The sequence below is a fragment of the Hemitrygon akajei genome, chromosome 7 (genome assembly GCF_048418815.1).
Source record: "Hemitrygon akajei chromosome 7, sHemAka1.3, whole genome shotgun sequence".
In the NCBI taxonomy this organism is placed as follows: domain Eukaryota; kingdom Metazoa; phylum Chordata; class Chondrichthyes; order Myliobatiformes; family Dasyatidae; genus Hemitrygon; species Hemitrygon akajei.
This window is the reverse complement of record NC_133130.1, coordinates 96057569-96079898: the sequence shown is the minus strand read 5'-3', so window position 1 is coordinate 96079898 and position 22330 is coordinate 96057569. Positions and strand designations below refer to the sequence as shown.

Below are 22330 nucleotides of genomic sequence, written 5' to 3'. Positions count from 1 at the left end.
ATTCTGGGAGTGTTGGCTATGACCAAGTGTCAAAAACTTTCCCATCTTAAGGATATATACTGACATAGGCTTCAAGGACTCCACAGAGGATCTACATGGTAGAGTCCTCCTGCCTTTGCATATTAAATAGTTGAAATCTGTGTTAAAACACCATGAACTATTGCTTTAATGTTGTAAATAAATGTTAACTTATGTGAACTACTAAGTAATAGGAGGAACATGTTATGAAAATTTGACATTATATACTTATTATATTTTTGTTTTAAGTAATTAAAGATATTTACAAAAATAATCCATGTATTCCGTGTAGACTCCCATCTGTGACTTGGGAGTAAATCACACACCTGAAGTGTAGACAAATGCCACGGACTATATGGAGCTTGTCATGTGTTTCACTCAAGCCCTTGGAATAGAACTGACTGTAGTCTCAAAAGATTGAGCGATGTTTAAAGACAAATCTCTTCTATGGCACATTTTGCTCTCAACAAATTTTCCAAACTGAAGGGAAACGACATGTCAACATTTCCTCCAGCATCTCCTCCCTTCCATAACCTCTCCTTCAGGCATTCACTAAACCTTGAGACTTTAGTTTAATACATTAAGAATTGATCTGTTAATATTGATTCTTTTCTAATTGCCCAGAGGCAGTTCGGTCAGAAGTCTCATTCGTTAACGTACATTTGAACAGTTTACCGCTTGTAATCCATATTGACAATCATAGTCTTAAAAATGCTTTCATGGAGTAATAATCCCAAATGGAATATATTCTGAACACCTGGTGCACCATGCTTAAAAAGGAGATTAGTTTACCATTGTATGGCTTTCTGTTAAATTGAATTTTTAAATGTTTTATCTCTTTATTTCAGTTCCATCATGGTTGGAAAGTTCTAATCTGATTTTTGAATTTAGAGATAATCATCTTAATAATTAAGTTGGTTGCATGTTGTAATTAGTTCTCAATATCCAACTTAGTGGAAACCAGATATGGTTCTGGTGACCAAATGGAAACCAGAATGGCCTGTGAATCTATTTGTGTGTGTGTGTGTTGTCAAGCATCTTAATCAGGTAGCGATTGTAATGATTTAAAATTCATTTTCTAGAACATTTAATATATAGTATGTCAAATTCTTATTTTGCTCTCTTTAGTCACATAATAAAATTTAGTTTTAACATTTTTAATGTTTATGTGAAAATACTGTAAAGAGTGAATGTGTGACATATTAGTTTATTCTGAACTTCAAAAGTCCTTTTGCTCAGACTTTGAGAAATATTAATACTTGTTTTACTGGCTTCATATTGTAACTGTCTGTACACACATATTGCACATTTGGCGTGGCACCAATTTGTGCTGTTCAACATTCAGAAGTAGAATAATGACTGGCTAGGATTGTATTACATGAGGATAATGGATACCCAGGAGGGATTACTCTTCAGTAATTTCATCAAGGGAACTTGGGTCGTATTGTAAATAACATGAGAAAGATTAGCTGACAGCCTTAAGAATGTTGACCCACTGTACTTTTTAAACAACATAATTTGGTAATAATTTCAGTTAGAAATAAAGTTGTACAGCACAGAAACACACTGTTTGGTGCAAACACGAGGAAATCTGCAGATGCTGGAAATTCAAACAACAACACACACAAACTGCTGGTGGAACACAGCAGGCCAGGCAGCATCTATAGGGAGAAGCGCTGTTGACGTTTCGGGCTGAGACCCTTTGTCAGGACTAACCAAAAGGAAAGATAGTGAGAGATTTGAAAGTAGTGGGGGGAGGGGGAAATGCGAAATGATAGGAGAAGACCGGAGGAGGTGGGATGAAGCTAAGAGCTGGAAAGGTGATTGGCGAAATTGATACAGAGCTGGAGAAGGGAAAGGATCATGGGACGGGAGGCCTCAGGAGAAAGAAAGTTGGGGGGGAGCACCAGAGGGAGATGGAGAACAGGCAAACAACTAAGTATGTCAGGGATGGGGTAAGAAGGGGAGTGGGGGCATTAACAGAAGTTAGAGAAGTCAATGTTCATGCCATCAGGTTGGAGGCTACCCAGCCGGTATATAAGGTGTTGTTCCTCCAACCTGAGTTTGGATCCATTTTGACAATAGAGGGGGCCATGGATAGACATATCAGAATGGGAATGGGATGTGAAATTAAAATGTGTGGCCACTGGGAGATCCTGCTTTTTCTGGCGGACTGAGCATAGGTGTTCAGCGAAACGGTCTCCCAGTCTGCGTCGGGTCTCGCCAATATATAAAAGGCCACACCGGGAGCACCAGACGCAGTATACCACACCAGCCGACTCACAGGTGAAGTGTCGCCTCACCTGGAAGGGCTGTCTGGGGCCCTGAATGGTGGTGAGGGAGGAAGTGTAAGGGCAGGTGTGGCACTTGTTCTGTTTACAAGGATAAGTGCCAGGAGGGAGATCGGTGGGAAGGGATGGGGGGGACGAGTGGACAAGGGAGTCGCGTAGGGAGCGATCCCTGCGAAAAGCAGAAAGGGGGGAGGGAAAAATGTGTTTGATAGTGGGATCCCGTTGGAGGTGGCGGAAGTTACGGAGAATTATACGTTGGACCTGGAGGCTGGTGGGGTGGTAGGTAAGGACAAGGGGAACCCTATCCCGAGTGGGGTGGCGGGTGGATGGGGTGAGGGCAGATGTGTGGGAAATGGGAGAGATGCGTTTGAGAGCAGAGTTGATGGTGGACGAAGGGGAGCCCCTTTGTTTAAAAAAGGAATACATCCCCTTCGTCCTGGAATGAAAAGCCTCATCCTGAGAGCAGATGCGGCAGAGACGGAGGAATTGTGAGAAGGGGATAGCATTTTTGCAAGAGACAGGGTGGGAAGAGGAATAGTCCAGGTAGCTGTGAGAGTCTGTAGGCTTGTACTAGATATCAGTAGATAGGCCGTCTCCAGAGATGGAGACAGAAAGATCAAGAAAGGGGAGGGAGGTGTCGGAAATGGACCAGGTACATTTGAGGGTAGGGTGAAAGTTGGAGGCAAAGTTAATGAAGTTGACGAGCTCAGCACGCGTGCAAGAGGCAGCGCCAATGCAGTCGTCGATGTAGCGAAGGAAAAGAGGGGGATGGATACCGGTATAGACTTGGAACATGGACTGTTCCACAAAGACAACAAAAAGGCAGGCATAACTGGGACCCATACCGGTGACCATGGCTACACCCTTGGTTTGGAGGAAGTGGGAGGAGCCAAAGGAGAAATTATTGAGAGTAAGAACTAATTCCGCTAGACGGATGAGAGTGGTGCAATTCATCTATGCTGACAGTGATGCCTAACCACTGGAATCCCATTTACCTGTGTTAGGCCTGTATCTCTCTACCTCTTTCCTGTCCAAGTGCCAGTCCAAATGCCATTTTAAATTCTGAAATTGTAGCAGACTCTGCCACTTCCTCTGGCAGCTAATTCCATATAAGCATCACCCTCTATGTGGAGAAACTTGCCCCTCCTATTTCCTTAAAGTTTCTTCCCCCTCACTGAAACCCATGTTTTCTAGTTGTAGGTTTCCCCACCCTGGGAAATACTGATTAGCTACCCCATCTTTCATAATTTTATGAACCTCTGGAAGGTCACACTTTTGCCTCCCAAGTTCCAGAGAGAATAAGTTCTGCTCATCCAATATCTCCTTATGAGGAAATCTGTCTGTTCCAGGCAACACTTTGGAGAATCTCTTCTGCACCTTTTTGAATGTTGCTACATCCTTCCTATAGTATTGCGACCGGAACTGTACACAGTGTTCTATGTCCTGTTGCTCACTCATTTGGATTAGCTTCCATCTGTCCCTGTTTCACTCAATTTTCAAATTGATCTATACTCCTTTATATTCTTTCATAATCTTCTTAATTATCTACTATTCCACCATTTTCTGTGTTGTCTGCAAACTTGCTAAACAGGCCACTTGCATGCTCATCCAAATTTACTTATATTCAGTACTGTGCAAATGTCTTGGGCACATATATATAGCTCGGGTGCCTAAGACTTTTGTAAAGTACAGGTGTCCCCCGCTTTACGAATGTTTGCTTTACACCACTTTGCTTTTACAAAAGACCTACATTAGTAACCTGTTTTTGCATTACAAAGAGGATTTTCGCTTTTTCAAAAATTTTCCCCATATAAATTAATGGTTCTTCGCTTTACGCCATTTCAGCTTAAGAAAGGTTTCATAGGAATGCTCTACCTTTGTAAAGGGGGGGGGAAGTCACCTGTATTATATTTGTCAACATAGGGAGCAAGTTTGTAAAAATGGTGGGAACAAAGGATGTTGGGAGTTGTGAGGATGGAGTGCTGTGGGAAGAGTGTGGGACAGGTGGCTGTGAAGGAGTACCAGGGGCAGGGGGTGGCATGGGTGCAAATACACACAGCCCTGAGACACCAGGCAAGGTAATCTGATTCCAAGCAATTAGTTTATTGAATTATTATGGAATGTCTCTCTGGTGCTTCTCACTTTCTCCCCTCTCGCTATGCCTTTTCCCAACCATGATTCCCCTCTCTCTGCTCCCTTCCCACTCTCAGTCCATAACAGAGACCCATATCAGAATCAGATTTATCATCCCTTGCACGTCATGAAATGTTTTTGTGTGGCACCAGTACAGTGCAGTACATATAATTACTACAGTGTTGTGCAGAAGTCTTGGGCATAGTACTGTACATTAAAAACATCAAATGTCTCAGCACCATTCCCTGTGGTACACCACTTGTTTCTCAGACTAGAAGTCTGCAATAACTCTTGACCACTACCCCCTGCCTCCTATTGCCAAGCAAATTTTGGATCCAGTTTGCCAATGCACCTTGGAGTTCACTTGCTGGACCACCCTACTGTGTGGGACTTTATCAAAAATCTTGCTAAATGCTATGTAAACCATGTCTACTGCACTGACTTCATTGTTCTTAATTACCATCTCAAAAGAACTCCATCAAATTGTGAGACAGGATTTTCCCTGCAGCATGTTGTGTTGACTCTTTCTAATCAATCCCTCCCTTTTCAATGCACATAAATCCTGCCTCTTAAAATTTTTCCAATAATTCCCTACTATTGATTTAAGGCTCACTGGCCTGTAATTTCTTGGCTCATCCCCATTGTCCTTTTCGAATAAGGGAACACTTATCCACTAGTCTTCTGATACCTCACCTGTGGCTAACAATTATGTATTAGAGCCCCAGTTATCCTCTTATTTTCCATAGCATTGTGGGTTAGACCGTTGGTTATCCACCTTAATGCATGTCAATGTCTCTAACACTTTGTTCTTGACACAATCACTGTCGCCCTTCCTTGCAGTGCCTTCTCCCTGGTGAATACCAATAAAACATATACCTTGAGGATCCTGTTCATGGCTCCATACATGGATTTCTGTTTTGGTTCCTAAAGGAACTTTTTGAGATTGTCCTTGTGACTACTTGCCTAGGCCATTGTGTATCCTTTGTTTCCATAACTTTTTTCTTCAGTCTCTTCTGTACCTTATATAAATCTCAAAGAGTCGCTCAAAACCAAACGGCACTACCTGAAGCACTATATGTTTCCTTTTCTTTTCTGATCAAGGTTTCCTAATCTTGCAATCTTTGTATTTTGCACTTGCAGTAACATGCTGAGCAGAGCTCTTCAAGTCAAATCAACTTTTATTGTCATTTCAACCATAACTGCTGGTACAGTGCATAGTAAAAATGAGACAACGTTTTTCAGGACCATAATGTTACATGACACAGTACAAAAAACTAGACTGAACTATGTAATAAAAAAAAACAACACAGAGAAAGCTACACTAGACTACAGACCTACACTGGACTGCATAAAGTGCACAAAAACAGTGCAGGCATTACAATAAATAATAAACAGGACAGTAGGGCAAGGTGTCAGTCCAGGCTTCGGGTATTGAGGAGTCTGATAGCTTGGGGGAAGAAACTGTTGCATAGTGTTACTATTAGCTTTTGCACATCCCTACTTAATGGATGTTGTTTCTCTCCCTAGCAAATGCTGCCATTTTATGATAATTCCTGTTTATGCGTTTGAGTGTTTAGAATGCAGATTCTGCTACTGCTTAGCATGGTTGAAGTGATAAAATGGGAAGAGACCAAAGAGGAACAGAAACGCAGAGCATTGGATCTTTTGGACTCTTTAATGTATTTTCTAAGTAGTTATATTTAGAAATTGTTACTAAGCATGGGAGAACTGTGCTATTAGATCAGTTACTTGCTGTATAACCAACTTCCTCCCAACCCCCACCTTTTCAGTGATTTTGTGTGGCCATATTGGAAGGCCAATCAGTTATCACATTGTCTGAAATGTCAAGTCAAGATGAGTGTCAAACTTTGTGCTATAGGTGGTGAATCTGAAGTTCATTGTCACAGGCAGCTGTGGAGGCAATCATTGGGTATACAGTATTTAAAGCAAAGGTTGGTGGGTTCTTGATTAGTCAGGGTGTGGAAGATTATGGGAGAAGGCAGGAAAATGAGGTTGAACAGGATAATAAATTAGCCTTGATAGTGTTGAAGCAGACTCGATGGGCTGAATGGTCTAATTCTGCTCTTAAGTTTTATGGTCTGTCTTTAGTTGCTAAGGTCATGTGACCACGTTAACTCGTAGGGAAAGAATTACGCCTTCATGTTGAACTAAAAGTTGCAGCTGTATACATTAGTCCTCTTTTAATTAAGGCACAAGGGACTGCTGGTGCTGGAATCTGGAGCAACACACAAAATGCTGATTCAGGCTGCATTTATGGAGAGAAATGGACAGTTGATGTTTTTTGGTTAAGACTCTCCAACAGCACTAGGCTTTTTCAGATGAAAGTAGGATGATGTTGGAGGTTGGGAGATGATGGGTGGAAGTGCTAAAGAGCTGAAGATGACAAATCTGATAGGAGAGGTCAGTGGGGCATTGAATTAAGGGAGGGAGACGGGGAGGGAAACCTGTGGGAGGAATGTGTGGGTGATGGACAGATGCAAAGGGTAGGAGAGGAGAGGGAAAGATACAGTAATGGGATCTAGTTAAAGATGAAACAGATGAAAGAAAAATGGGGCAAAAGGGATAGAGGGGGAGCAGTTACTGGAAGTTCCTGCCACCATGTTGGAGACTGCACAGGTGGAATATGTGGTATTGTTCTTCTAATTTTCATTTGGCTGTAACCTGGCATTGGAGAGGTCTGTGAACAGGTATGTCAGTGCAGGAATGAGAAGTGGAATTGAAATGGCTGGCCTCCGGAAGATCCCAGTTGACGCAATGGACTGAGTGGAGGTGCTTTAGTCACCCAATCAGTATCCAGTGCAGATGAAGGTCTCAATCTGTAACATTGACTGTCCATTCCCTTGTGTTCACTTCATGGATGCTGTTTGATTTGCTGTATTGCTCCAGTTTTAATTAAGTCTACTTTTGCTCTTCAAGTTATTTGAACTGCTGGTTATTCAAATTTGACTTGTCATAACCAGTCTATGTCTCCCATTTCAGTACACATGTTTCAGTTGAATTTCTGCATGATTGAAATTTTCTTTATCATTTGTAAATCAGTAGACACTATTGTGTGAAGAGTAGCACATTTTTGTACAAATGCTTTATCACTTTTCTCCTCTTGCCATAGCTAAATCTCTAAGCCTTTCTCCTTGACTTTGACTTACGCTGCACACCTTTCTCAGACAAACCCAAACTACTTCTCAAGACCTTCCACAAGGTCTTAAACCAAACTTTAGAATGTGGTCTTGCTGTAGATGGGGTAACTTGCTCCTCCAGAGGTTGGAAATGCGTCTTTGTTCACTTGTATTAACATATGGTTGTAGTAACAAACTTGGTGAGGAACTAACTCCAGGTAGTATCAGTGGAAGGAAGCAGACTGGATGGATGCTGTCTGACCAGCTGAGTTCTTCCATCATCTTGTTTGTTGCTCCATATTCCAGCATCTGCGGTCTCTTGTGTTTCTCAGTCTATGCAGTAGAAGCCCAGTGTTGTACTGCACTTCAGAAGTTCAATTATATCAACTTGCCATTTTTTAAGGTCAGTGTGTCATTGACAGTTATATGATATAAACTTTAAATGTTTAACACCATTAAATATGCCTTTGTGACCTTTCACATATCAGATAACACCAAAGGTTTATGATCCACATGAGCTATCACGGTGAGTTTCCATTTTGTTGATTTTTAAAGTCTCCACCAAAGGCCAGTGTTAATAAAAAGACAATGGAATGTTAACCGGACTTCAAATCCACAAGTGGCCTTTTAAATGTAACCACCTTCAAGATAAGATAAAATTCTGTTACAATTAAAAATCTGCTGCTCAGCAGTTAGTCTGATGAAAGTATAATAAAAGCAGAAAACACTGGAAACACTTAGTAGGTCAGGCATCTCCAGAAGAAGAAAGAAGGAATGTTTCAGGTTGAAGACCCTTCATCAGAACTGGGAAAGGGAAACAAATTTGATTTAAGTAGCAGGGAAGATGAGGGAGGGGTGGAGCAAAGGAATATTTCTAATAGAGTGAGACCGGATGATTAATGTGACAGTTAAGGCAAAGGACATTAGCTGCCTCTCCTTCGTTGTCTGCTACCTAAACTAACTTGTTTCTCTCTTTCTCCTTCCTGAAATATTGACCATTTCTCTTTCCACAGATGCTACCTAAAACCTGCTCAGTGCTTCCAGTATTTTCTGTTTTTATTTTAGTTACATTGATGGAAATAATGGAATCATAAATCACATGATGTAATAGAAAATATGTAGTATCATCTGGCCTACCTCAGTGTGGTAAATTCTACATAAAGTAAAACATGCTGGCAGTATCCTTGTCAGGAATTTTTCATCTCCAAGCTGGAATTCAGAGTGTGCTTTCTTAAAGCTTGCCAGTACAGCAACATCTTTCACAATTTAGCTTTAGTTGATGATGTTAAATACATTAGAGTCTAGTTAATTGGACATACTGGGATTGGTACATTTTGGCCCAAGTAAGTGGTTGCCCCAATTAGCTGAAGTGTCATGGAAATAGTTAAAAAGGTACAAAAAAGACAAACTACCATTTAACCGAGTAATAAATTATATATTTAAATGAAATACAGAACAAAGTAGAACACCACCAAAACTACTGCAGTACTATAAATCTGTATTGGTTTGTAATAGTTATCAATGGAAGAATTCAACCAGTGTATGCTGCCATATTCTTTTGATTGACTGTAAATGAACAAAATCAGCGCAAGCCACCCTATGCAGATAACAGACTGCTTTCATACATACAATGCTTTCGTCAATTACATCCTCCAATCTTCATTTTCATTGTAACATTCAAGATGATTGTTGATATTTATAAATTCTTCTTGGTCCTTAACTTGTTGAAGTACTGAAATCGCTTTATTTTCACTCCCAGCTGTTTCTCACATCTCCAAGCTTGAATGCTTAAATCCACATTGAGCAAAACAGTTTTGAATTGTCTTACTGTTTATTTCTTGTCAACTGTCGGTGACAAAAATCATTACTTTTTGAACTGAAATGCACACAGCTGATGCTATTTTAAAAACTCTTTACTCTAAGCACAGTGTGATATCTAATGGCCAGACAAGTGCACTCATCTGATGGTAGTTAGAAACTCTTTGGCAGCAGTCTCCTGTCCCAGCTAAGCAGCATAGTGTCCCAAATAATTGGTTTACTACTTTAATCGTAGCATGTTTCTCTGCAGCATTGTTGTGCATCAACTTTACTTAAAGCTGTTGTAAAATCATGATATACCTTCCACACAGTACCAACCTTCGTTTATATGGTGTTTTAAGAATATTTCAAATAATGTTTTTTCAGAAAGTAACATTTTGTTTGTGTATTTTTAAAAGGATTTGCATACTAGTTGCACATTAGTTTGTTAAACTAACAAACCCAGCATTCAGATATCCATCGTTCAAATAATGAATGCTTTATAGTGTGCATAACTAGAACATTACTTCAGAGTCATTCTTCTTTCTCTTTCACTGTTTGTTTTCCAGTACTCACCCAATACTGAACGTGATTGCAGGACTAATGCTATTCTCCTGTTTGTAAATAGTCGCAGCTCACATTTTGGGTCCTTTGTAGAGGAGCCTATCCCACTATTTTCCCTACTTTCCACCCCTACACTGCCATCAATTTTCACTCCCCTTGGCCCTAAGTGATTGAGTACTAGCCAATTATTTCATTGTGTACTTTGTACTGTATTTTGTGTTGGGGAGATCAGCACCATGATTAATGAACATTCAAGCATAAATATCCTATCATGTGATTAATTACTTCTGTGAGAATATTGATGATCTATTTTTAAATAGAAATATTGTGTAATTCATCTATGGGAAGGAATGATGTTTTTCAGCATTTGGTAACAATTCGGTAAGTTGTCTTGCTGTTAACTTAAGTTACAGTATTCCTTTTCTTAAAGCTTTGCAATAGAAATGAATGCAAATTTTAAAAATTCTATTAGCTTTGTATTCATTTAATTTTGTTCTGCTTTTAATTATAAACAAATGAAATGTGATTATGAAAAGAGCATTTTGGTTTATTCACAATATAGAATTATTGATTACAATGTTTGTCCTGTTTGTTCAGTAACATTTTTCCATTTTTCTTTCCCTTTTGCTTTAGACGATCCCGTTTGTTGAACAGAATCAAGAAAGTAGCTTTGTGGTTCTTAGCAGTGTACATATGCATTCCTTTCATAGTAAAGCTATGTCCAGCCATCCAAGCCAAGCTTGTCTTCTTAAATTTTGGTGAGTGCTACTAATTACCAATGCAGTACACTAGACCATTCAAAGTATTATGCACCAACCTTGACCTGTATAAATGTGAGTTCTATAATTCTTTCATTAAGTCTATTGTCTTGCTATTTCTGTCATTTATTAGACCAAGCTCTTTGTCCAAGCTTCTGGTAATTTTGATCAAAGATTTGTTTTTCGCTGATTTAGATGGGAACAAGCTAGCTATTCAAGTCAGTTACCGTAGATTTCGCACTACAGAGCGCACCTGATTAAAAGCCGCTGGCTCTAATTTTAGAAATAAAATCAATTTTGTACTTGTACAAGCCGCACCGGATTTTAGGCCGCACCGGATTTTCGGCCGCAGGTGTCCCACGTTGTAATATGAGATATTTACACAGAAAGATATTACACGTGAGGATTTTTTAACTTTTAATTAAATCCATATGGTAACATAAACAAATACATATTGCAAATGCTTTTTTTCGAACCGTGCCTGTAACGCGGCTACTTTTAAATATAAGTTGCGTATACTTTTTTACTGAACAACATTCCAATATCTCCTAACGACTGGTAAAAAATATATATACTGCAGCCTACCAGGAAAAGTTATTGATCGCCTTTAACTTAAAAGCAGCGTTTTGGCTCCGCCGCTCGCCCCCCGCCTTCCCGTTTATCGCAAACCGGTATTTTTCCCACAAGACGCGGTGAAACCGGGTGTGACGTCATAGCATCCCGCGATGTAGTACAGAAAACAAATATAGTTAAAACACTTCTAACTTTAACTAACAAATGAATTACTAAGCGAAAATATTATAAACTAAATAACTGCCATAAAGGCAGCACAATGCTTTTCTTCGAGTGTTTTCCATGTTGATGAGGGTGAGTACAAATGACTGATTTACAATAATTTAATTGTGAAAGTGCGCTTGATTTATCATACAATTTCATTGGACCTCTGTGAACTACTCATCAATTTTATTGGTCTACTGTTACGAGGCAAAATGTTTTTGGCGGCATGAAAAAAAATCATGCATTAGCCGCACCGTAGTAAAGGCCGCAGAGTTCAAAGCTGTTCAAAATGTGGGAAAAAAGTAGCGGCTTATAATCCGACATCTACGGTACTGTTAAATTAGACCTTCACGCTCCTGTGACTAGCACTGTTTGACTTTACTACTGAATAAATCAAAGCCCTTGAGCCTTGCACCTATTCCCTTTGTGAGCTTGGTTATTGTACATTTTTTTAATGTAAATTTATAATGCCTCTGCTTTTTCCTTGTAATTGCCCTCTACCTCTAACTTTTCAGTTAATTCCCACAATTTTCTAAAATTCATGAAGTGTTGCTAGTTAAACTTCATATAGTTAAACTATATAATTGTGATGCAGTGTGTCAATTTCTTGATTTCTCCTGCCTATCTTTAGTCTTAGAATCAGAATATTATATATAAAATACCCAGGGCAGGTCTGGGTATTCTCTTGAGAATATATATATTCTCTCTCTCTCTCTCTCTCTCTCTCTCTCTCTCTCTCTATATATATATAATATATATATAGAGAGAGAGAGAGAGAGAGAGACACCCCCCCCCCCATCTGAAATGCTTGGGGCTAGAAGTGCTTTGGATTAAGATTTTTTTAAAATTTTGGAATATATAATGAGATAGTTTGGGATTGCCATCATTTTTAACTTTGAATTTATGTGCTACCAGTGTGTATTTGCATTAAAAATGATTACATACCATTAAAAAATATAACGTGTGCAGGGTAACAAAAGCAGCTCAACGGTATCGGGAGAATACCTGAATCAGCTGTTCAACAATGGCAAGCTTTCAGTCTCCACCTGCCATGCTGTATTTTGATTACAAGGTTACAGTACACTATTTGTACATTTTTTTTAGATTTTATGTCAAATATGGAAATAATCAATATTATAGACTGTTCTGGTGTTAGATTTTCAAAAGCAAGGCTTTAAAAATTTAATGCCGTTATGTAAGATAAAAACGATCAGCATCGTAGACTTGTTCTGGTGTTGGATTTTCATGATCAGCAGACGACTTAAAAATTTAATGTTGTGCCTTAAATTTCTGCAACTAGCCTGCTGAATATTCAGAATTACTTTCAAATTTTCAGTTTGTTGTGATAGATTTTTACTTGTTTTATGATCAACATACCGTTAAATGGTATATGTTCACTCTGCTGACAATACATGATCAAGATCTTTTTTTCCTTTATGCAGTGTTTTTCTATTTTTCATTAACTTCTGCTCATTATGTATGTGAGGTCACCTCTCAGAACTGCCTTTGGTGCTGAGAGACCTGTGTATCGATAGCCTGTGAACCTTCCCAGCATCTTGTGGAATTTTCCATTTGTGACATCATGTCAGCGCTTTAAAAAAATTTGAATTTCGGAGGTTTTTGGATTTTGGAATTTCAGATAAGGGGCACTTAACCTATATTTGTCATTAAAATAGATGATAGCTTAGCATCCACAGATAATGTAGGCCTTTTGATCATTCTCTTTTAAGCAATGTTTAGTTATTTTTACCCTCAAATTAAACAGTCATATTTTATTTATTGGTGGTCAGAAGTCACACAAGATAGTATTTTGGTTGTCACTGCTACTAGTACAAGCTTGCACACAAATATATTTAATTATTGAATCTCAGTTTCTGTGGTTGCCATGGTGAGATTTAAGTTCCCATTTCTAGATCAAACCAGACCTCTGAATACTAGTATAGTTACTTCTGCTGCTATACTAACTTAAGCTGTAAAGAAAGTATATTTATCAACACACACTATTGGTTCCTTGTGTAAGAGATTTTAGTGGAAAGCTATTTTGAAATTTAAATATTAGAAAATGTGCAAATAAGCATTGTTTAGGGGAAATTGGGGGTAAATAGAATCTGTCTTTTGACAAAAGACATTTTATATAGATATGAGAAGGGCTTTTAACTTGCAAGTGTACATCAGAGAATCAATGTGGGTTTAATCTTAAATTTGAACTTTGATATGATCTTTGTTGTCATGAAAAGTGTTAATGCCTCATTTCTCTTTCTTAGTGCGGGTACCATATTTCATTGATTTAAAAAGGCCACAAGACCAAGGTTTGAACCACACATGGAATTTTTATCTTCAGCCTGAAGAGACAATTACTATCGGTGCTTGGTAAGTAACTGAAGAGGCTTGTAAAGGACAGCAGAAAACAAACATTCCAGATATTGGAACTTTTAAAAATAGTTATTAAAATACACCTTGCTTTCCTTTAAGGAAATGACATTTAATTTCATCTTTCAAAGATTAAGAAAATTTAAAGTATGTGTATATATCACAATATACACTGCTTCATTGGGCAGAGAATTCCACAGATTCACCACCCTCTGGAAAAAGCAGTTCCTCCTTATCTCTGTCCTAAATCTACTTCCCTGAATCTTGCGGATATGTCCCCTTGTTCTAGTCTCACCTACCCGTGGAAACAACTTTCCTGCCTCTATCTTATCTGTCCCTTTCATTATTTTATATTTCTATAAGATCTCCTCTCATTCTTCTGAATTCCAGCAAGTACAGTCCCAGTCAACTCAATCTCTCCTCACAGTCTAACCCCCTCATCTCTGGATTCAACCTGGTGAACCTCTTCACCACCTCCAAAGCCAGTATATCCTTCCTACATGAGGGCACGAAACAAGAATTGGCTATGATAGACAGGGGGACTTTACTTAGTAGATTAAGGATGGATGGTGTATCCATGAACAACAATATGAATTATTCATTCCTGTTGAAAGTAAAACAAGAAAGAGGACGTGGCTGTGACTTGGAAGATATTAGGCATAATATTAGATCCAATTGTGTTCATTTTCTTTTTGCCCCTTATGCTCTTGGCCTTGTAAGAGTAGTGAATATTGACCTATGAATACTGCTAATACACTCCCCTCAGTGTCTACACTGCATTGAAAGTCCAGGGATACTGTCACTCTTAACAAACTTGCCCCTAGATCCTTGCCTGCTTTCTCTGATAATTATATGACATTCTTAGGAGTTTAGCAAAATTAACAGTCAATGTGAGGAACCATTTATTTTTGATAAATACTGCATTATACAATGCATTCATTCATGGGTGTCCCTCTTATTTTGACAGACGTGTCACTGGCAGCTTCTGGTCATATATGAGCCGTGTATGTCAAGTGTGACTGTATGTGCTGTGTTTTTTGGTACCTTGGCCCTAGAGGAACTTTTGTATTTGTTTAAATATGTACATGTGTATGGTTGAATGACAATTAAACTTGAACTTGTTAAGTATCCCTTGGACAAGGAGACAGACAGACATACTTTATTGATCCCGAGGGAAATTGGGTTTCGTTACAGCTGCACCAACCAAGAATAGTGAAGAAATATAGCAATATAAAACCATAAATAATTAAATAATAAGTTAATAAGGTTGCCTCCTGTGTCCATGTACTTGTAAAGATTCCATTGCCAGCTCCCTAACATCATTTGAACATATAAGTATTCCCTGGATGCACACTCCTGTGGGAATGTTGCATTGTGGTGTGATTTCCTCAGGGTTGCTTCCTGAGGTCAGAACTGTGAGGAAAGATGAGAAGGTTCTTGGTGCCACTGCTGGTCAGCTGTTATTCTCCTGCTTTGTCATTTCTGATTCTGATGAAATATGATCTTGCAGTAACAGAAGAGGTTCCTTCTAGCTTTTCTGATTTTGAGGGAAAACCTGCCAAATCCTGGGAGTGCAAGGATAGAGACTGCAATGATTGCAATTTGAGTCTGTCTACTTGATGTATGTTTTGGACTCTATGCTCTGTCATTAAACCAAAACAACATTATTTAAAGGTTGCTATGTTTTTTTCGTTAATGGGGCAATATCAGTCTTGCAAATATCAATGTGGAAGAAAATTTTACCAGAAACAAATTTGACATTTCATTGCTCCTACTGCTGTTTTGAGTGTACTGAATACCAGAAAAACAGTATTGGGCTGCTGTGGGAAATATCTTTGACACTATTCATTAATGTGGATTTTATTTAGTTAATTTCCATTGAAACGTACACATGCAAGTTCACTAATGTTAAATTTGTGCGCATAACATTGTTTCTTGCTTGGCCCATTCTAACAGCTTTCTAAGCAAACACTAGCACACTCATTTGCGTTTGCACCATCGTTCACTCAACTTTGCATCCTTATCTGGCATTCATTTTCTTCCAGCATCTGAAATGCATATTATTTTCTTTAATAAATACATGCTGCTTTGCAGAGAAATGCAGGCTGTCGTATGATAGTTGTTCCTTTTGAACTAATTTGGAACTACTTGGATCTGGGACTCTATCACATGAATAAGTGCAGAAGATGGCTCAGGTTCCAGATCCTCAGTCAATTTTTTTTATGGCAAGCTTTATAGAAAATTACATTCAGTTACCAGTTTATTAGGTACACCTTGTACACCTGCTAGTTAATGCAAATACCTAATCAGCCAATCATACAGATATGGTCAAATGGTTCAATTGTTGTTCAATCCAAGCATCAGAATGGGGATGAAATGTGGTCTAAGTGACTTTAACAGTAGAATGTTTGTTGGTGCCAAGCAGAGTGGTTTGAGTACCTGAGAAACTGCTGATCTCCTGGAATTTTCATACACACCAGTCTCTAGAGTTTTCAGAAGATGGGTTGAGAAACAGAAAGCATCCAGCGAGCAGCAGTTTTGTGGGTGAAAAGACCTTGTTAATAAGGGGCCAGAGGGGAATGGCCAGACTAGTTAAAACTGATAGAAAAGCAATGTAACTCAAGAAACCATATGTTACAACAATGGTGTGCAGAAGAGCATTTCCGAATACTCAACACTTTGAACCTTGAAGTGAATGGGCTATGGCAGCAGAAGACCACAAATATAGCCATTGATGTTATATAGAAGTAATTATTATGAGAACAAGGAAATACAATCCAGTGACAATTTGCCCAGGTCAGATATCAAAATCAAATCTGCTTATCTTTATCCTTTGAAAGCCCATATCCTTTTACTTCCTGCTGAAATTGAAACCAGTATAGTTCCTCTTTGGATGGTTCCAATAGGTCACTGTGAAATGGCGGTGTGAGTATTCAGTGACTTATGGCTGAATTTTTATTTGTCATTCAAGTTAAATTGCATTTGTTTATTGTATATTCATACAAGTCTGTAATATTTGTTGAAACATCAAAACGGTTTTACCATATCTGATTTAAATATGCATATTTGCAGCTTAACAATGCCGTGTTGATGTAGATTAAACAAAGTCGAGTTTGTTCATTTCACTGTTGTACAACTAGGAAACAAAGCACCAGCAAAGGGAAAGTCGTTGTTTGTAGATGCAAAGCTACCAGCAATCTTTTTGTAGAGCTAGATTAAACAAAAATATCAAAGGTGCATTTAGTGCCGTCCTCATAATCATTTGTTAAGTAACAAGACAGCAACTAGATTTAAACAAATGCTCAGGTTATTTTTTTTTATGTATCATCCTTCATCCTGGAGGTTAGAGTGATTTGTATCTTGTTTATTTCAGTGATATGGTTTGATAATGATGATGCTTTTTAGCACAGGGCCAGTTGTTTGCTGCCAATTTTTCCAGTTAGACAAGGTAACCACATTAGTTCAGTGAGGATGTCCATTATCAGCCGGGCATATGCATTGCTGAAATTCATTCAAAATAGAAAAAAAGTAATACTTTTATATTCATTGGCATAAAAGGTTGTTAGAGGAGGGGTGGGAAAATGGGACACTTCCATTTAAGGCTCAAGATCATAATGTTACAGGTCAGCAAGACATCTACCCCTCCACTTTCTTTGAGAAAGCACAGGAGAGTAAGGTGTCTAGACTACTGTGATGTTCTCCTGTACTAGCTCTTTCTGTACTCTTGCTTGAAGTTTTCAATTTGGTCCCGGGATTTTATTGAAAATGTGTTAAGATTATCTAAAGTTGTTTCATGGAAGATATTTGCAATTAGAAAACAGTAGTCAGCTCTGATCTTGGAGCTTGTGGTTCAAATTTAATGTACACACACACACACATACAGTGTCTTGGGAGTGACAGGAAATCTGTGTATTTGAACTCCTAACTTCCAACTCCACTATTATTTTCTGTACAATTCAGTTAAATTGATACTCCTCACATATACATTCTCAGATCTGCCAATTTTGTGTGTTAATCAGACCATATTTGGAATACATACCCCTGTTAGAGTCATAGAGCAATATGCAGAGAAACTGGTCCTTTGGCTCATCTCGCTCGTGCTGACCCATTGACCCTCACATGGACCATTGCTCTCCATGTCCCTCTCATCCATGTACTCGTCCAAACCTTTCTTCAATGCTGAAGTCGAACCCGCATCCACCACTTCTGCTGGCAGCTCGTTCTACATCTGCACCATTCTCTGAGTAAAGAAGTTCTTACTCAGGTTTTCGTTAAATACAGTAGATTGCAGTTAATTGGGACCAGTACATTTGGACCCAATTAAGTGGCTGCCCCAATTAGCTGAAATTTTATAGAAATACTTAAGGTATAAGAAAGGACAAACTACTGTTTAACAAGTTATGTATTTAAATGGAATACAAGAACAAATTAGAACACTACTAGTACTATGACAGTACTATAAAGCAAGGTATTAGGTATAATAGTTATTGATGGAAGAATTCCTTCAGAGAATACTGCCCTGTTCTTTTGATTGACAGTAAATGAATCAAATCAGCACAGACTCCTAGTGCAAATAATGGACTGCCTTCATACAGTGCTTTTGATTATTGCATCTGCCAAATCTTTATGATCATTGTAACATTCAAGATGATTGCTGATGCCTTTAAATTCTTTGTAGTTTCTAATTCACTGAAACAGTGAAATTGTTCAATTTTGACTCCCATCTGTTTCTTGCATCCCCAAGCCGGATAAACAGTTCTGAATTTTCTTACTGCTTATTTCTTGCTGTCAGTTACAAAAATCACTGCTTTTTGAACAGAAATACATGCAACTGACGCTATTTTTTAAAACCCATTTGCTCTAATCACACTGTAGTGATTAATGGCCTCGCAAGTACGCGAGTCTGACACTAGTTAGAAACTATTTGGCAAGTCTTACATCCTAATTAAATGGCATACTGTCCCAAATAAATGAAGGGAATACCTGTTATTTTCTCAATTAGTTTTTGTTCTTTAAGGTTTGTCCCATATGAGCAAATGCCCTGATTAATCAATTGCCCTGATTAATCAATTGCCCAGTTAATTGGATTCCACTCTTTCACCTTTTACCCTTAACTTACAACCACTAGTTCTTGGTCTTATCCAACATCAGTACAAAAAGCCTGCCTGAATCTACGCTATCTATACCTCACATAATTTTGTATACCTCTATCAAATCTCCTCTCATTCTCCTATGCTGCAGGGAATAAAGTTCTACCTATTCAGCCTTTTCCTATGTCTCAAGCCCTGGCAACATCCTTGTAAATTTTCTGTGTACTGTTTCAATTTTATTGATATTTTTTCCTGTAGGTAGGTGACTAGAACTACACATAATACTCCAAATTTTGCCTTCCCAAGACCTTGTACAATTTCAACTTAGCATCCAAATCCTGGACTCAGTACTTTGATATATGAAGGCCAATGTGCCGAAAGCTCTCATTACAATCTTATCTACCTGTGATGTCACTTTCAAGGAATTATGGATCTATATTTCCACATCTTTGTTCTACCACACTCCACAGTACCCTACCTTTCACTATGCAAGTCCTACCTTGTTTGGTTGTACCAAAATGCAACATCTCACACTTGCCTGTATTAAATTCCATTTACCATTTTTCAGCCCATTTTCCCAGCAGGTCCACATCCTGCTCCAAGCTTTGATGGTCTTCCTCACTGTCCATTACACCCCCAATCTTTGTGTCTTCTGCAAATCTGCTGATTCAGTTTCTTTCATTGTCATCTATATCAACAATCTTAATGATAAACAACAACGGACCCAGCACTGATCACTGCAGCTCAGCAGTAGTCACAGGCCTCCAGTCAGAAAGACAATGATCTACTACCACTCTCTGGCTTCTCCCACGAAGTTAATGTCTAATCGATTTTACTACATCATCCAGAATTCCAAGTTACTGAATCTTCTTGAACAGCCTCCCATGCAGGACCTTGTCAAAGGCCTTGTCATTGTAGACAACATCCACTGACATAGACTTCATCTACTTTCCTGGTAACATCTTCAAAAAATTATATAGGAGTGGGTAGACAATATTTCCCACACAAGTTCTTGTATCCAGTCCCCTAGAATACCTTTCAATAATCTGTTAACTACTGCCGTCAGTTTCCCTGGCCTATAATTTCATGGCTTAGTCTTAGAGCTTTTCTTGAAGAACGGAACAACATTAACTATCCTCCAATCCTCTAGTACCTAACCTGTGGCTAAGGATGTTTTAAGCATCTTTGCCAGAGCCCCTGCAATTTCTAACTAGCCTCCCACAGTGTTTGAGTGAACACCTTGTCAGGCCTTGGAAATTTATCCACCCTAATTCAATATCAATAGGTTTCAATAGGTACATTTAATGTCAGAGAAATGTATACAATATATGTCCTGAAATTCTTTTTTTTTTTTCGCAAACATCCACAAAAACAGAGGAGTGCCCCAAAGAATGATAGTTAAACGTTAGAACCCCAAACTCACTCCCAGCTCCCTCCTTCCATGCATAAGCAACAGCAAAGCGATGACCCACCCCCCAGCAAAAAAGCAACAGCACCCCCACCAAGCACTCAAGCGTGCAGCAAAGTATCAATAAAGACACAGACATGCAGTACCCCAAAGACTACTCGTTCACCCGGTAATTCGACATACCACAGTCTCTCTCTCTCTCTGTCTCTCCTCACCCCTGAGGGGGAAAAAAAGATGTCCCTATTTCACAGTGAGAAGGGAGACATAACAAAAACAACTCACCGATTTATGGTGTTAAAAGTCTGTTGATTTCGGGTCTCTGGGCACACAACCAGCAGCCAGCTCACTGCTTTCAATCTTTCGTGTACTCCCACAACACACTAGTTCTCTGTGGCGCCACCGACCTAGAGTCTGCCCGCCTCCAGAACCAACAAACTCCAGCACCCTAAAGTTGCACTAGTCTTTCAGACCGCATCCTTGGCATTTCGAAAAGTGGCTTGCATCATTTCCAAAGACACTGTGTCCATCTCCTGAGAAAATACAGATGCATTTAAGATCTACACCATTTCTTTCAGCTCCATGCATGGATGACCACTCTGATCTTCCAGAGGACCTATTTTGTCCCTTGCTATCCTTTTGCTCTTAATACATCTTTAGAAGCTCTTTAGATTCTCCTTCACCTTGTCTTTAGAGCAAACTCATGCCTTCTTTTAGCCCTCCTTTCCTTCTTAAGTGTTCTCTTGCATTTCATATACTCTACTTGTACCTACTGTAATTCTCTATACCTTTTTTATTAACTGGGGCCTCAATATCTCTCAAATCAAGGTTCCCTATACCTCCTGGTCTTGCCTTTTATTCTAACAAAAACATGTAAACTCTGTACTCTTTAAAATTTAACTTTTGAAGGTCTCCTATTTTCTAAGCAACTTTGTCAGAAAACCACTTGTCCTAATCCACACTTGGCAGATTCTTTCTGATGCCATCAAAATTGGCCTTTTTCCTATTTAGACCCATGGAGCAGCCCAAGCCTTCTCCATAATTATCTTAAAACTAATGGAATTATGTTCACAATTCAGGAGAACTGTTACATTCAGGAGTGTGAATTTGGATGCATTTGTGGCATGAATTCAATTATATCTTCTATAGGGTTTTGGGTGACATTACCACAGCACAATATTACATTCTTTGGGAATGGAAAGGCTGGATTCTGTAATCACCATTGTGCCATTTATCTCTGTAAAACACTGTCTCCTCTGTTTACTGACAGGCACACAGTACCTGCTAAACTATGGAAGGAGGCTCAGGGGAAAGACCAGTCATGGTATGAAGAAACCTTGGCATCGGGCTCTCCTATCATTCTTTACTTCCATGGCAATGCAGGCACCAGGTAAAGTATTTTTAAAACATAACTATTCAACTACTTTTTAAAATGTTGTCCTTGCTACCTTTTGTTTCCAACTTGTCCAAACAGAAGAGGAAAAATATGAAGAGTCCTGATTGACCAAGCCAAAGGAATTTGGATGAAAATCAATAGATTTTCCCCCTGATTCTAGTACAACAATATGAACAAGCATTTATATTGCAGCTTTAACATTATAAACTAGATGAAGCTGTATTGTAGGATTTCTAGCAAACAAAATTTGACGGTGACCTACATGATATACTAGGACAAAGCTTTTTTAATGACGTGGGGTTAAAGAGAATGTTTAAAGATTGAATTAAAGGTGTGGATATTTAGGGAGGAAATCCTGTTCAAGGCCATATCTCTTACGTTAACTGAGTATTCTGCTCTCTTCTTATCCGAGGGTGTGCGCTACTGAGTTATTAGATTTTGGAATGATTTTCCAAATTACACATCCACTAGAAATGCCAAAACAGACAAGAGTGTTAAATATATTTTTTGCCATTTTCAATACCAGAAATGTGTAACCAATATGTATGTGTTGCCTCAGTTCATGACCCAGTACTCAAGTGGACCTGTATTATG

At 38.8% G+C, this 22330-nt stretch overlaps 1 protein-coding gene across 3 annotated transcripts in view; it reads left to right on the top strand.

The window, feature by feature from the left end:
• abhd12 (abhydrolase domain containing 12, lysophospholipase) overlaps positions 1–22330 on the top strand; it is a 158364-nt gene that overhangs the window by 18512 nt on the left and 117522 nt on the right. For 2 of the 3 annotated variants that reach the window (XM_073051492.1, XM_073051494.1), the window contains 3 exons: positions 10574–10698; positions 13740–13845; positions 21611–21730. In XM_073051492.1, coding sequence (XP_072907593.1) covers positions 10574–10698; positions 13740–13845; positions 21611–21730 — 351 coding nt within the window. Of the gene's footprint in view, positions 1–10066; positions 10322–10573; positions 10699–13739; positions 13846–21610; positions 21731–22330 lie in introns of those variants that run through there. The other variant, XM_073051493.1, reaches the window with a different exon arrangement.